Below are 16,742 nucleotides of genomic sequence, written 5' to 3'. Positions count from 1 at the left end.
ACCCAATATTTTCACAACAGTACATCCTCCATTTTTACTTCCTTGGTTTCATTCCAATTCTAAAATTTCCATGAACTCCAACTCTCAGCTAAGAATGAGGTGAAAGATTCACAATTTCAATGTCAAAATATAAGATCAATTGCTTAGGCAAATGCTTCATACAAGAGGGAAGACCAGGCAGTGTGAATTCTGTAGAATGCTGTTGTATGCCAATCAAATGAAAAACTTCACCTACTCATGCTATTATTAAAAATTATTAGTTTATTTCAGAAGAATTAAATTATAAACAATATGGCACATTCTGAAAGAGCAGAAGGGATGCAAGAAAACAGACCGTGGCAAGGATTAAAGGCTAGGTTGGATGATTTTGAAAAGCCAGATTCCTGGAATAAGGAGTTGGCTCTGGCCTCAAAATCTGGGCAAAATTCTGACGAGGTAGGCATGACTCAGTTGACACCAAGAACAGAAATGTAGGTGCTTTGGGCCAAATAAAATTAATTATTAAATCACTAACTTTCCTCGGCTTGCAGCCAAACAGAGAGCACACGGGGCCTGTGTTCAGCAACCCTGACGACCTTGTTGTACACTGCACAATGGCAGCTGGAGAGCTGAACGGGAGGCAGCCTGTGGTTCCTCACTCACTTCTGGTAGAGAGGAAACAGTCATATAAACTGACGTAAACCCTGTGAAGGTCAAAAGCTGAGGTTAGCTGTAGGAAAATGGCTTTACACTTTCAAAGCACCAGGGTTTTGTTTGTCTGTTTTGTCTATGCCTTTCCCAGGACACTGGCCTGTACATAAATTAACCATTAGCCTGAGGCAGAAGAAGGGTCACAGAAATTAATCACAGTGACAGAAATTTGCACAGCTGGTCATTCATGAAGGCCGACAGAGGAGTATCAAAGCTGGAGAGAAGACATGGAAGGACACCTTTATGACAACTTACACTGTTCCCTTCTTAAAATGCTTTATGTGCTTCGGAAATGTGCATGTGTGGTAGGAAGTTAATGTACAAAAGTCACGTGTTGCAGTCCAGCGTCCCCCAAATGTGAATTGAGTTATTTTCAAAGAGACGATGAAATTCCGAGTGTCCCACAAAATGCGCCTAAAAGAATTCCCTACTTGCAAAGATCTCACAACTACTCTGCAGAACCGCATTAGAGATGGTAGGGATTTTGTTTTCCACTTCATGCTCAGCAGAATGCAACTGTCAGGAAGAAAAGACCAAGTGGTGGTGAGGGTGTGAACAGCAGACTCTTGGGCTGCCCCTAGGAAATGGCAAGAAACTACACACCCTTCCTTGAAATTTAAAACACAGAGCCAGAAAAGTAGTTCAGTGGCTAAAACTGCTTGCTGGACAAGAGTTATGCCTGCAGGTCAACCCCTGGATCCCACAGTGGAAGTAGAAAACTCCCAAAAATTATTCTCTGTCCTCCATCCATGTGTTATGGCAGGAGCGTGCATGCGCACACGCACATACACACACACACACACACACACACACACACACACAAACACCTCAAATAAAAATCTTTTGATTAAAAATATAATTGGTATATGATTTAGCAACTCCATCTTCTCATGCACCCCAAAAGATTGAAAGCAGTGTATATATTCATAGTCTTCAAAGCATGGGTAGCAATGGCCAAAGCATGCAAGAACTCTTAGTGCATGTTAACTGATGTGAGGAGCTAAAAGGACATGGAAAACAGTAAGAATAGCAATCTGCCTTAAAATGGGGGATGGGGAATTCTGACAGACTGTGGCATGGAGGAAACCCAAAGCTATCCTGCTAAGTGAGTCTTGGCGAGATTATAGCAACCACACAAGGGAAAGTATCACATGAGTCCACTTGAATGAGACATCAAGGGCTGTCAGGTTCATAGAGACAAGAAGCAGAATGGTGACTGAGGGAATAGGACAAGGAAAGGTTTTCAAGAGGCACAGGGAGTCAGATTGCAGAAGAAAAAGACTTCTGTGGATGGTGTAAACAATGCTTTGGGTGCCCTCGTTGATGTTTAAAATGGTTACAATGATGTTATCCGCTATACATATTTTAATATAATTCAAACATTTTTCACCCCCAGATGCATGCATTCATTTCTATAGAGAGAGCTATTGCCAATTTCCAGTGATTTTTCTTTTAAAAAAAATGTACTCCTTCTCATTAAATCAGCTTTTGAAATTTAATAATTTGCATAAATTTGCTGTCAAGGGTAATATTTCACACTTTGGCAAAATGTTAATTGGAGAATTTTACAAATTATATTAATACTTACCTTTTCTGTTTTCATATTTATTTTTCAGACCTCTGCAAGAACTGCCAAAAAAAAAGCAGAAAATCAAACTGTTGGACCTATTGAAATAGTAAGCAAAAGCAGAACACAAGTGTGTGCATTAGAAATTGTGGAAATTTACAGTAGCACATGGGATGCTCACATTTGTTTGGTAATTTACAGCCTCTGTGTGGAAAAAAATGGGGAAACAGAAAGGGATTCATCATAGTGACTGTCATAGCCAATTCTCTGTTGTGTGAAGAGACACCAGGACCATGGCAACTCTTATAAAAGAAAGCATTAAACTGGGGGCTTGCTTACAGTTTCAGAGGGTTAGTTCATTGTCTTCATGGCAGGGAACATAGTGGCAGGCAGGTATGGTGCTGGAAAAGTAATTGAGACCTACATCCTGATCCAGAGGCAGAAAGAGAGAGGCGATACTAAGCCTGGTATGGGCTTTTGGAACCTCGAAGCCTACACCTGGTGATATACTTCCTCCAACAAAACCTCACCTCTTGATCCTTCTAATCCTTTGAAACAGCTCTACTCTCTGGTGACTAAACATTCCAATATATGAGACTATGGGGGTTACTCTTATTCAAACCACCACAGTGAGCTTCCAAAATGACAAAAATAAAACTGTCTCGAGGCTTCACAGTAAGAGATAAGAGAAACATGCAGTATCTGCACAGCTTTCCAGCTGCATAAAGTTCTAGATGTGATGGGCATAAATACTACCATAAATGCTCAAGAACAATGACAGTTACACATGATATTCGCTATGTTTGCATTGGAGAAAATTCTAATATATATGCATTAATGTATGTTGCTAGTATACAAATTCTTTTTTAAATGTCTCTTTTTATTTTTTATTCTTTGAGAATATCATATATGTATATAATGAATTTTGATCAAATCAACCTCCAATTTATTCTTCAATTTTTTTTCCAAATCACTTCCTACCATCATTCTCTCCCACCCTCAAGTGCCATTTTATAACAATCCTCTGAGTCCACTTGGTGTTGCCAGTATATGTGGGGATGCAGGACTTTCTATTGTAACATGGGTATCCTCTTATGGCATCATCCCTGAAGACAGCTAACTCTCCGTAGTTTAAAAGTCATCAATTGTCAATGGCTCCTGTTAAGGGTGGGACTTCATGGACCTCTTCTGAATTCATTCTGAGATTTTGTTTGGCTTTATCCTGTGTAGTTTTTGGGCATGCAGTCCCAAAAACTGTGAGTTCATGTGTGCTATAGCCATGTCATATCTGTAAAATGCTACCCTCTGGATGTTAATACTATATTCTTTGAAAATTTTTCTGCTTCTTCTTCCACAAAGATTCCTGAGATTTGGAAAGAGGGAGGATCCTACTTAAAGCTAAGCACTCAGCAGTTTCTTATTCTCATCATATTGATCAGTGGTGGGTTCCTGTATTAATTACGATATACTTTAAAAAAGAAGTTTCTCTAATGAGAGTTAAGAAATGCACTAAATGTATAAATATAGATCTTGGGGACAGTTTAATTCTATATCCATTTATCAGAATTATACTATTAGGTTCTCCCCTAAAGTCTGCAACCTACCAAGCCATTGGATTTTGCCCAATTGACAGTACAAGGCTTGATTTACATTTGTGGAACAGACCTTAAATCCATTCAGAAAGTAGTTGGTTATGCCCATGATGTTTGTGTCACTAATACACCATTAGACATATCTTGCCAAGTCAGTTGTTATTGTAGCTCAGAGGGTTTACATTTGGGTGAAGTTTGCTGATTCTTTTCTCTCCCCATAGCTAGAATAACACCTCCTAGTCAGAAATGATAAAGCTTTTAATGGAACAAAAAGTGGTTAGGGGGGGGTGGTGAGAGTGAGCATAGAAGAGAAAATACTAAGAAGGGATGAGTAGCATAACAACTTTTAAAACACCATATGGACACCTACTACTGTAGAAACTTTTATATGTGTGTATACACACATGTATATATAAACATGCATATGTATATAAGTGTGTAAGTATATATATACTTGTATGTATGTACACACATGCATATATATATATATATATGCACATATAAAAAGAGTTAAAATGAAGTTACCCTACAATAGAGGGACAATCCCTTACTGGATTGGCATAGGCTATCAAATAAAAAGCCTAGTTCCTGGAATTTGGTGCCTCTTTTCGTGTTATTGGTCAATTAAAAAAATTTTATATACAGAGAGAGTTTTTAGTGGAACCCAAACTTACCAGCAGCTGTGAGTCATGAACAGGGTGAGAACAGGGTCTGTGCACAGCCTGGGGATATAGAGATCACTCTAGGGAAAAAACTTGGGAGGCTGGAAAGGTTACAGCAGTGTGCTATGGGTGGGGCAGTCTGGGTGCTGGCTGGAAAGGCAGAAGCAAGAAGTGATGAGTCGTCCTGATAGGTGAGGGAGGGCTTGTACCCACGTTGGGCAGCAGATGTACAGAGATGTACCTTTTTTACATAAGTTTTTAATTTTCAGTTAGTTTATATGGTAAAAAGATCTATTTTAAGATAATATATTTCTTCTGCATTAAAATTTCTGTAGAGGAAATTCTGGAAGGCAATATGACTAAAATGCAATTAAGATTTGGATCCACCTGATCCACATGTGCCTTCTGCAATTTTTCTTCAACCACAGTTAATTTTTTTCAGCTTCAGCTGTTAATTCCCTGAAACTATTTAAGTCTTTGTCACCATCTAAGCTTTTGATTTTTTTTTTTTCGAGACAAGGTTTCTCTGTGGCTTTGAAGCCTGTCCTGGAACTAGCTCTGTAGACCAGGCTGGTCTCGAACTCACAGAGATCCGCCTGTCTCTGCCTCCCGAGTACTGGGATTAAAGGCGTGCGCCACCATCGCCCGGCTAAGCTTTTGTTTAAATGGATTATTAGATAAGGTGTTATCCCAACATCCTATCATAGACTGGAAATGTTTCCTAACAATCTTTGAAAATCATTAAGAGCCCACAATTATTCTCTCCTAATTTGCATCTTTTGTATCCTAATTTCTTGTAAATCTATTTTATAACCTAGGTATTTGGCAGAATCTCCTCTTCATGTTTATAGTAGCAATTTGTAGTCCACATTTAGGCAAAACTTTCTTTACTTCTTTAAACATTATTTTTAAAGTATCTACATTTGAATCATATAGGAATATGTCATCCATGTAATGGTAGACTATAGACTTAGGAAATTGCTTACATATTATTTCCAATGGCTGACTTACAAAGTATTAGCACAGGTGAGGCTATTAAGCATTTCCTGTGGGAGGATGGTCTATTGAAATCTCCTAGTAGCCTGAGAATTATTATAAGTAGGCACTGTGAAGGCAAATTTTTCCCTGTTCTTTTCCTGTAAAGTTATAGTGAGGAAACAATCTTTCAAATCAATAACTATAAGAAGACATCTTTTAGGTAATAGGGAAAGCAAAGGAATTCCAGATAGTAGAGGGCCCATAGGTTGAATTATCTTGTTAACAACTCTTAGATCTGTCCCCATTCTCCATTTTCTAGATTTCTTTTTAACAACAAATACTGGAGAATTCCTGGGCTTGTTGATTCTTCAATATGTTGAGCATCTAGTTGCTCCTGTATAAGCTCTTCTAAAGCCTGCATTTTGTTGTCTGTTAAAAGCCATTGTTTGATCCATACTGTTTTTTCAGTTAAACATTTTAAAGGTAGGGTCTTTGGTGCCTCTGATGGTTTGCTAGTTGCTTTGTGTCCTTGTACTGCCTGAATGGCTGGTGACCATTTTTTTTTATAGTACCTTATAATATCCTTCACAGAAACATTAGTTTTTGGGACTACATGATTGTTAATCTGGGTATTCCATTGCTGTAGCAGGTCACAGCCCCATGAATTCATTATGATATTAGCCACATATGGCCTCAGCCTTCCTCTCTCTCCTTTTGGCCCTTTGCATTCAACCCATTTTGTGCTTTGTTTCACTTAAGATAGGGTTCAAATTCCTAGGAATTGAACATCTGCCTCTTGAAGAGGTCAATTCAGATGCCAAAATTTTGGAGTAATCATAGTGACATCTACACCTGTCTCCAGTAATTCCTCAATTACAATGTCATTTATAAGCACACTTAGCTTTGGTCTTTGATCATTTATAAGCACACTTAGTTTTGGTCTTTGGTCATTTATAGAAGTCTGCCAAAATATGTGTTTCCTATTTCCTACTGGAATTTTTGATTCATCCTCCATGTCTGTTTTAGCATCCAGAACAGTACGGGTTTTTTTTTTATAGCAGGCACTGGATTTTTAAAATTTTCCTAATGAGATATATCCTCCACAGTGACTGGGAATGACTGGACCATGTTTGATGTGGGGGCCTGTGAGAGGTACCCTCAAAGGAGTTTTCTGGTGGTATCGGGTTATTTTATCTGTCTTTTGTTGATCTACATTCATTGGTCCAATATTGGCATTTGCCACATCTACTACATGATCCAGAAGGTTGAGACAGTTTCTGTGTAATTATTTGGGGTCTGGGTAGCTGGGAATAAACAAGCAGCCTCTGTCTACAATTATGGTCCCATTAACCTCCCCCAAACATTAAAGAATATTGGCATTGCTCTTGCTTTCCCTCCAGAAGTTGATACAAAAATCGTATTGCTGAATTCCACATACTTGAGCTATAGGAGAAGTCAAGCTGGTACAAAGAGTTTTAAATAATTATTATATAAATTTTTGTGACAGAAAATATACCAACACATATTTTTTGGAACTATGTACAAAGAATATTGTATTGGTGTTTTAAACAGATATTGCTGATGGAGGAAGGTCATTGACTAATAAAGGAACTGCCTTGGCCCATTTTATTGGTTAGAGGATAGGTGGGAGGAGTAAACAGAACACAACGCTGGGAGGAAGAGGAAGTGAGCTGAGTCTCCACAGCTCTTCTCACGGGAGTAGACGCCTGAGAGAGACGCCATGCCCCGCTCCCGGGATGAAGCTCTGACCCAGGATGGACATAGGCTAGAATCTTCCTGGTAAGTGCACCTTTGGGTGCCATACACAGATGATTAGAAATGGGCTAAATTAATATGTGAGAATTAGCTTAGAAGAGAATGGGCCAAGCAGTGTTTAAATGAATACAGTTTGTGTGTTGTTTTTTCGGGGCATAAGCTAGCCGGGCAGGCAGCTGGGGTGTTGGGGACGCAGCCCCGCCACCCCTAATTACTACATATTGCTCTCCACAGACTCGTGTGTTTGAATGCTTGAACCATTAGGAGGCATGGCCTTGTTGGAGTAAGTGTGGCTTTGTTGGAGGAAGTGTAATATTTGCTCAAGATACAACCAGTGTGGAAGTCTACTGCACATTGCCTATGCTTCCTGCCATGATGATGAATGGATTAAATCTCTGAAACTGTAAGCCAGACCCAATTAAATGGTTTTCTTTATAAGCATTGCCTTGGCCATGGTGTCTCTTTACAGCAATATAACTCTAACTAAGACAGCTGTCATGTATATCTTCTTGCATTCTATCCCCAAACACCAATATCTTCACTTAGTGTCACTGCTATAGTTTGGTTTATGTCAATGTAATAAATGTCATGGCCAAAGCAACAGGGAGAAGAAAGAGTTTATTTCAATTTACATGTATAGTCCATCATCAAGGGAAGCCACTCAGGAGAATAAAGCAGAAGCTTGAAATAGAAACCAGGGAGGAATGTTGCTTACTGGTTTGTTCTCAGACTCATGCTCAGATAACTTATTTAATAGCCCAGACTCAACTGCCTAGGGATGGTAGCACCCACAGTTGACTGGGCCTTCCTTCATTAATTAGCAGTCAAGCAAATCCTCCTACAGGCATGCCTTCAGAGCCTTCCAATGAAGGCAATTCTTCACTTGAGGTCTCTTCTTCCCAAGTGTGTCAAGTTGACAACCAAAATTATCTTTCACAGCAACACACATGAAACAAGTTCTGAGTATTTCAAAATTTAAAATCCTTGGAAGTATCAGAATGTGAAGTACTTTGCCAACAAGGCAATACACCCCAAACATATAAACATGTGGACAACATTAATGGATTTTGTAGTATGTAGAGAGTATGTGTATTTATGCATGTATAGATGGGTGTGTATATGTGGAACAATAATAATTATAGAAGATACTATGAATTCAAGATGGACTTGGAGTGATATGAGTGAGAGGACTTAGTGATGGGAGAGAAAGGGGGAAGAAATGAAATATATCCATATATGAAATTCTCAGAATTTTTAATCTCACTATGGTTGTGCAAGACAGGAACAGACATTTATCTTATCATGTGTAGTGCTGACAAAATGCTAAGACAGTTACTTCATAAATACTGTTGAGCTGTTGCAGAGTGAAGAAAATATGCAGTCTACATACACATAGTATTCACTAAGCCTGCCTGCTGCTCTTCCCATCTAATGCAGCTCAGCATTCCCTTGAATTTTCCTCTCTCAGCATGATGGAAAACTCACCACACAAGTCTCATTGTGGTTTGATTTTAAATTGGTATTGTGGATACTTGTTACAAGACAGAGCATTCCAATGCTTGGCTTTCAAGCATTCCGTCAAGCTACCAATACCCCTGTAAATCATTGTTGACCCTTGTTTACAAGACAGGAATTGTTTGGGGGCAAATTTAATTTGAGAAACTTTTAAAAAAAATCAAACATATAATTACTCACATTTTTATCAGCAGAATGCTTATGGTTAGTGATGGCAGTACACCAATGCTAATAAATGAAAATTTGATGACTGGCTTTTCATTAAGCACTTTAAAATAATCATTCCAAATTTGGAATTATGCCCACATAGGATCTGACATATGTTTTCTTATAGCTTGTATTGCTTGGGCTGATTTGTTTTTCAGCCCTATTTCAAACCTTGTTGTGAATCCTTAAGAGCTAAGATTGCTTGCTTGTTTCCTTTTCACAGTACATATAAGGCATGCCTGTAGTTTTATGAGCAAGTTAATCTTATAATCAGTTGGTGAGGTAACGTTTGTTTCATGGAATGAGCTATTAGCAGTTTTGCTCGAGTTTCACAGCAGTAACATTTCTATGCTTTATTTTCTCAGTTCCGCTTTGCTGATAATCTGGACATTGCACTCACAACACTGGGGATACTAGCATCCATGGTAAATGGAGCCACTGTACCTTTAACGTCTCTGGTTTGAGGAGAAATAAGTGATCATTTTATTAATGGATGCCTACTCCAAACTAACAGAAGTAAGTTCAAGATTTTTTCTTTTACTGGAGACTCAAACACATTAAAGTAGTCAAACATTAATCTTATAGATCATTATAAAACAATATTTGTATAATAAACTTAAGTCTATGTTATTTGGTACTAAATAACCAAAGTCTGTATTAGTGCTCTTGAGAAAAACACCAATAAGATGTGTGTCTGCAAAATTATATAAGGGTGGTGGAAAGAAAGAGAAAAGGAGAAAGGAAGAGAGAGGAGCGAGGACAAGAGAAAGTGGTGGTAGAAATGGACAAAAAGGAAGAAAAGAGGAGAGGGAATAAAAAGAGATAGAGGAGAAAAAGAGGAGAGGAGGGAGAAAAAACTGCTTTATGGGACTATGGAAACATGCACCTACAGACACATGTGTGAATACACACACACACACACACAAAGTGCATGCAAAAATGAGGGGGATGCTGCAGGTGTTCAGGCAGTGAAGTGAACCTGCAAAGAGATTAGAATGAAAACCCAGTTCATATTGATTTCATCAACCTCAATCAGACTTTGGGGAATTCAGGTTGTTCTCATATTTGAAACAGAGTAAAGCTTGGGGAAAAGTTTCCGGGCAACAATCATTCCAATTCCAGATGCACAATAAAGTTTAGGTATGACTAATTAGAAACTCCTTTACAAAGACCAAGAGGATGGGTTCTCTAGCTAAAGATAAAGGTCTAAGATGAGAGAGTCTGGGAGAGACATTCTGGGGCATTTGAGTGAGGTCTGCCTCTATATCAAAAAGTGGATGAGTTCTGGCACCACAGATAGCAAAAAGGTCACTCCATCATTAACAATATCCACTCCCAGTTCTCTGGGCAGGAAACAGGTATTTTATATCCTCCATTGAGGAGGGATCCCTGTATGGTTAACATTCCTGGTTTCCCTAGTGATCTGTGATCAAGAAGACACCTGTGCCCCATCACAAAGACATTTACATTTTAGTGATATAAGCTAAAATTCTTTTGTTGTGCATACTGATTCATCAGTTCACTGAGTAGATATTTTCTGACTGTCAGTCCTCAGTGAGGGAATGGTAAACCCAGCAGCCTAAGACTGTCTTCCTAGTAGTATTTATTTGGGTTGATGTATTCTATAATTGTCTTACTTGCTGTGGTGCTTTGAATGAGAATGGCCCCCATAGGCTTATATATTTGATTCCTTGGTTACCTGTTTGTTGCGGGAGGTCCTTCCCTTCCTCCAGCCAATAGCCGCTGAGATACCAGCCCATTGGGGCATCGTCTCTCTCCCTTTAAAAAAGCGGCTACTTCCCTTCTCGCTCTCTTTGCTTCCTGCTCTGTTTCCAGCAACTAGACTCCTTCCTGATTGCGCAGAGGGCTGTTGTCTGGGATGGTGATCTGTAAGTTTTTTCCCATTTAAATAGATACCACCCTATTAATCATAATTCCAAACTGGTGTGGGATTGTTTATGACTTATGCCTTCATCTAGTGCCCAACGTTTGGTTTTAGGACCCCTCCATCCCCCACTCAGCTGCCTGCCACCAGCTCAGCTTGGCCCAAGCCCTTCCTCCCTCAGCCACTGCCTGTGCCTTGTGGCCTGTGCCTTGTGCGTGAAGCCAGCTTTTCTTGCTGCAGTTCTTTATATTTTCCCTTTAGACACCTCAGATTGACTTCAAGTCCCCATGCACCCTATCGTTTGCCTCCCCATGTGGATCTAAACTCTACAGTTCCACCGTAGTCTCTGCCCGCATGGTTTGCTCTTTTCTGAGTCATTTTTAAATCTCCCTTGCAAGCACAGCACTTGAGTGGCACAAACCAGAGAGCAAGCAGTTGCCAAAAGCTACAACCCCTCGGGGCGATTCTGTCATGTGGAGGCATAAGCGGCTTCCAGGTTGCTCTTCTCTACCCCTGGATTCTGGGTTTCTGGTTCCATCTATGGAATTGATTTAATTACATTTACTTTGTTGAGAAACTCGCATTTTCCAGTTTTTAACATCTACTAAGGCAGACACTGAAACAGGACCCCATTTTCATCGTGACTCGGCAACAGAGCCACCTGCTGGATAATAGGTAATATGGCAGTTTTCGTTTCTAACACAGATTTTACTGCTTTGTTTTTATTAATACAATGGATTAGTAAATTTGTATTTACTAATGGTTATGGGGATACCTTAATTTGCTTGTTATTAGGTTTCAGTTTTCTTTTCCATATTCTATCATTAAGGAAGAATATGGCACTCCTAAGAACAATAGAATCTTTACGAACTAATAATGAACAGATAATTGATAGGATTAAAATTATTGAAAATCAGAGATTATCTGAATAAGTGGATACCATGACAGACAAAATTGACTCCATATCCAAGGGTACTAGAAAGTGACCTGAAAGGGTTCAGGCTGTTGAATTTGACGTTCAGATTTTATCGCAAAGTTTTGATAAGGTAACAGACAGAATGTACCTCCAAGATGGGAATCTACATGATATACAAAAAAAGTTTAATGAGGACATGTTATCTTTGAAGGAAAAAATTAAAGCTTTGGAATTACAGGTGCAGAATGGGGACCAAAAAATTGATACCTCAGTGAAATCACTGGAAACATATACAGGTCAGGAGAATCAGGATTTAAGAGAGACAATGATAAAAAGATTTGAAAAGATTGGAGAAATTATTGGAACTGGTGAACAGAGTAAGGAGGCACAACAACAGGATACAATGCCTCCACCAGCTATTAGAAATGGCTTACCCAGGGTTTTAGCGACATACTCTATACTTAATTCTGACAAAGCATCAACTTCTAAAGGCTCAAAGGGAGTCAAAGAAGCTAGATGGATGCCAATAGCAGTGAATGATCTGAAAGAAATTAAGCAAGCTGTTGTTAATTTTGGCTTGCACTCTGCATATGTAAAGGAAAAGATCAGGACTTGGGCTTCTAATGCTAGAGCTACCCCCCATGATTTCCATCAGTTAGTGTCTGCAGTTTTAGATAATGGACCTTCCTTGATGTTTGGAATTTATTTCAGAGAAGAATCCAAACATATGGAACAGCAAGGAAGAGCAAAATGTGTCGAGATTTCCCAAGATCAAATTCTTGGTGCAGGAGAATATGCTGATCCACAGGTCCAAGCTCTTTATGACGATGAAGTACTGTGTCTATGTCACCAAGCAGCCTGGAATAGGATACAAGATACAGCAAAAAAAGGTTGAATCATATACCAGAATTAGGCAGGGACAGAGAGAACCCTTTATTGACTTTTTACAAAGATTAATTAAGGCTCTGGACATAGGGGTAACAGACCCAGAAGCTAGATGAACACTTCTTGAATCTCTAGCTTTTGAGAATGAAAACATAGAATGCAAAAAGATAAATGGGCCTTTAAAGTTTAGATCAGCACCTATGGATGAATGGATTCAGCATACGATGAATGTTGAGACGTTTAGCTATAATGATGAATCTTGGGTAGGAGAAGTGATTTCCAAAGCAATGAGGAGACATCAAACTGCCAGGTGTTTTAATTGTGGTAAGTTAGGACATTTGCAAAGGGATTGCAGCAAAGAATTTCTAGGAATAATATCTCTTCTGGGAATGACAAAAATAAGAGACCTCGGCCTTCAGGTATATGTAGGAGATGCGGTAAAGGCCGACATTGGTCCAACGAATGCAGGTCAACAACAGACAGACGGGGAAACCTGATATCATATCAGGAAACCCCTTGAGAGGCCTCTTAGAGGCCCCCAAGCCAACAGTGGCCCAGTCATTCCCAGTCACAGTGGAGACAATGCCTCACCAAGAAAATTAAAAGCTCCAATTTCTGCTGTAAAAAGTAATACATGATGAATTACGCTTGGAGGATGAGTAAAAAAAAACCCAGTGGGACAGAGTAAACGTATATTTTGGCAGACTTCTATTAATGATAAAAGACCAAAGCTCAGAGTCTGTATAAATGGCACTTTTATTGAAGGCTTATTAGACAGAGGTGCAGATGTAAGTATCATTACTCCAGAATCTTGGCATCTGAATTGGCCTCTTCAAGAGGTAGATGTTCAGTTCCTGGGAATTGGAACCCTATCTCGTGTAAAACAAAGCACAAGCTGGGTTGAATGCATAGGGCCTGAAGGGCAAAGAGGAAGACTAAGGCCATATATAGGCAATATTGCAATAAATTTATGGGGCCATGACCTGCTATAGCAATGGAATATCCAGATTAACATTCCTGTAGTTCCAGGAACTCATTTTTCTGGGAAAGATATGATGAAGTGTTATGGGGAAAGGTCACCAGCCATTCAGGCTGTACAAGAACAGCAAATACCAAACCTTTAGAGGTACAAACAGCCCTATCTTTAAAATGGCTAACTGAGAAGCCAAAATGGATCAAACAGGGGCCTCTAGCTGAAGATAAATTACAGGCATTGGAACAGCTGATGCAAGGGCAACTAGATGCTCACCATATCGAAGAATCAACCAGCCCTTGGAATTCTGTGTTTGTTGTAAAAAAGAAATCTGGTAAATGGAGAATGGTGACAGATTTAAGAGCTGTCAACAAAGTAATTCAACCTATGGGCCCTCTACTATCTGGAATTCCTTTGCCTTCTCTGTTACCAAAAGGATGGCCTGTTATAGTTATTGATTTGAAAGATTGTTTTTTCACTATACCATTACAAAAAAAGGATAGAGAAAAATTTGCCTTCACAGTGCCTACTTATAATAATTCTCAGCCTAATAGGAGATATCAATGGACTGTCCTCCCACAGGGTATGCTCAATAGTCTTACATTGTGCCAATATTTTGTAAGTAAGCCATTGGAAATAATTCGTAAACAATTCCCCAAATCCATAATTTATCATTACATGGATGATATCTTGTTATCTGATACAAATAAAGATACTTTAGAAAGGATGTTTGAAGAAGTAAACAAAGTCTTGCCTAGGTGGGGATTACAAATTGCCCCTGAAAAGATTCAAAGAGGAAAATCTATTAATTACCTAGGTTATAGGATAGGGTTAGAGAAAATTAAAACGCAAAAGGCACAAATTAGGAGAGACAGGTTAAAGACTCTTAGTGACTTCCAAAGATTGTTAGGAGACATTTCCAGTCTACAACCAGCTGTTGGGATAACACCTGATCTAATAGTTCATTTAAACAAAACCTTAGATGGTGACAAAGATTTGAATAGCAGAAGAAAACTGACAGCTGAAGCAGAAAAGGAATTGACAATGATTGAGGAAAAATTACAGGAGGCACATGTGGATAGGGTGAACCCAAATCTTAGCTGCATCCTAGTCATATTGCCTTCCAGAATTTCTCCTACAGGGATTCTAATGCAGAGGGAAGATATTATTTTAGAGTGGATATTTATACCTAATAAACCAAGTAAAAAATTAAAAAACTTATGTGGAAAAAGTCTCTGAATTAATTATAAAAGGTAAGCTATAGCAATACTGACGAATATCTTGCATATCATCATAGAACCTTCATCTGGCGATGGATGGAGATAGAGACAGAGACCCACACTGGAGCACTGGACTGAGCTCCCAAGGTCCCAATGAGGAGCAGAAGGAGGGAGAACATGAGCAAAGAAGTCGGGACCACGAGGGGAGCACCCACCCACTGAGACAGTGGAGCTGATCTATTGGGAGCTCACCAGGGCCAGCTGGACTGTGACTGAAAAAGCATGGCATAAAACTGGACTCTCTGAGCATGGTGAACAATGAGGGCTGATGAGAAGCCAAGGACAATGGCACGGGGATTGGAACCTACGTAATGTGCTGGCTTTGTGGGAGCCTAGCCAGTTTGGATGTTCACCTTCCTAGAAATGGACGGAGGGGGGAGGACCTAGGACTTACCACAGGGCAGGGAACCCTGACTGCTCTTTGGGCTGGAGAGGGAGGGGGAGAGGAGTGGGGGGAGGGGGAGAAGAGTGGGAGGAGGGGGAAAAGGGTGGGAGGAGGAGGGGGGAAATGGGAGGCTGGGAGGAGGAGGAAATTTGTTTTTTTCTTCTCCTTTTCTCAATAAAAAAAAAGTTAAAAAAAATTACAGGAGGCACATGTGGATAGGGTGAACCCAAATCTTAGCGGCATCCTAGTCATATTGCCTTCCAGAATTTCTCCTACATGGATTCTAATGCAGAGGGAAGATATTATTTTAGAGTGGATATTTATATCTAATAAACCGGGTAAAAATTAAAAACATGTGAAAAAGTCTGTGAATTAATTATAAAAGGTAAGCTGAGACTTTGTCAACTAGCAGGTATAGACCCAGCAGAAATTATAGTGCCTTTTACTACTGAAGAAATAAAAAAGTTATGGGAAGACAATGAACCATGGCAAAGAGCTTGTGCTAATTTTTTGGGAGAAATTAATAGCAACTATCCCACAAGTGGTAGAGTTAATCTCATAAAGAGAACTTCTTGGATTCTTCCTAGAATTGTACGTGATGCGCCAATAACTGGAGCCTGTACGTTCTATACTGATGCAAATAAATCAGGAAAAGCTGGTTACAAGTCAGATGAATTGAGTAAGGTGGAACAAAGCTCTTATAATTCTGTCCAGAAGGCAGAATTATATGTCATTCTTATGGTGCTAAGGGATTTTAAAGAACCTCTTAATATAGTTACAGATTCACAATATACAGAAAGAGTTATCTTGCATATTGAAACTGCTGAATTTATACCAGATGACACAGAGTTGACTTCAATGTTTATCCAGGTACAAAACATAATCAGGAACAGGTTTTGTCCGATGTACATAGCACACATCCGGTCCCATACAGGTCTGCCTGGTCCTCTAGCACAAGGCAATGCTGAGATTGATCAATTATTGATTGGAAGTGTGTTGCAGGCCTCAGAATTTCATAAAAAGCATCATGTCAATAGTAAAGGCCTAAAGAAAGAATTTTCCATTACATGGCAAAAAGCTAAGGACATTATAAAAAGATGTCCTACTTGTTCTTTCTATAATCAAACACCATTGCCTGCAGGGAGTAACGCAAAGGTACTAAGAGAAATGAAATCTGGCAGATGGATGTGTTCCACTTTATGGAATTTGATAAATTAAAATATGTACACAACACCATAGACATGTATTCAGTTTTTCAATGGGCTACTGCCATGAGCTCAGAAAAGGCTGATTCGGTAATCACACATTTATTGGAAGTTATGGTCATCATGGGTATACCAGCACAAATAAAGACAGATAACGGTTCAGAATATGTATCTAAGAAAATGAAATGCTTTTTTGATTATTATAATATAAAACACATTACAGGTA

General features: G+C 39.2%; 1 protein-coding gene across 1 annotated transcript in view; it reads left to right on the top strand.

The window, feature by feature from the left end:
- The first annotated feature begins 291 nt into the window (after nucleotides 1-291).
- Nucleotides 292-16,742, top strand: part of Abcb5 (ATP binding cassette subfamily B member 5) — a 132,030-nt gene continuing 115,579 nt past the window's right edge. The window contains 4 exon segments of the mRNA XM_041638802.1: nucleotides 292-435; nucleotides 531-647; nucleotides 2,307-2,366; nucleotides 9,353-9,503. Of these exon segments, the coding sequence (XP_041494736.1) occupies nucleotides 292-435; nucleotides 531-647; nucleotides 2,307-2,366; nucleotides 9,353-9,503 (472 nt within the window).

Source organism: Microtus oregoni, unplaced genomic scaffold (genome assembly GCF_018167655.1).
Source record: "Microtus oregoni isolate MIOR12 unplaced genomic scaffold, Mior012 000056F_ref0000123, whole genome shotgun sequence".
NCBI classification, from domain to species: Eukaryota; Metazoa; Chordata; class Mammalia; order Rodentia; family Cricetidae; genus Microtus; species Microtus oregoni.
This window is presented reverse-complemented; position numbering and strand designations above follow the sequence as displayed.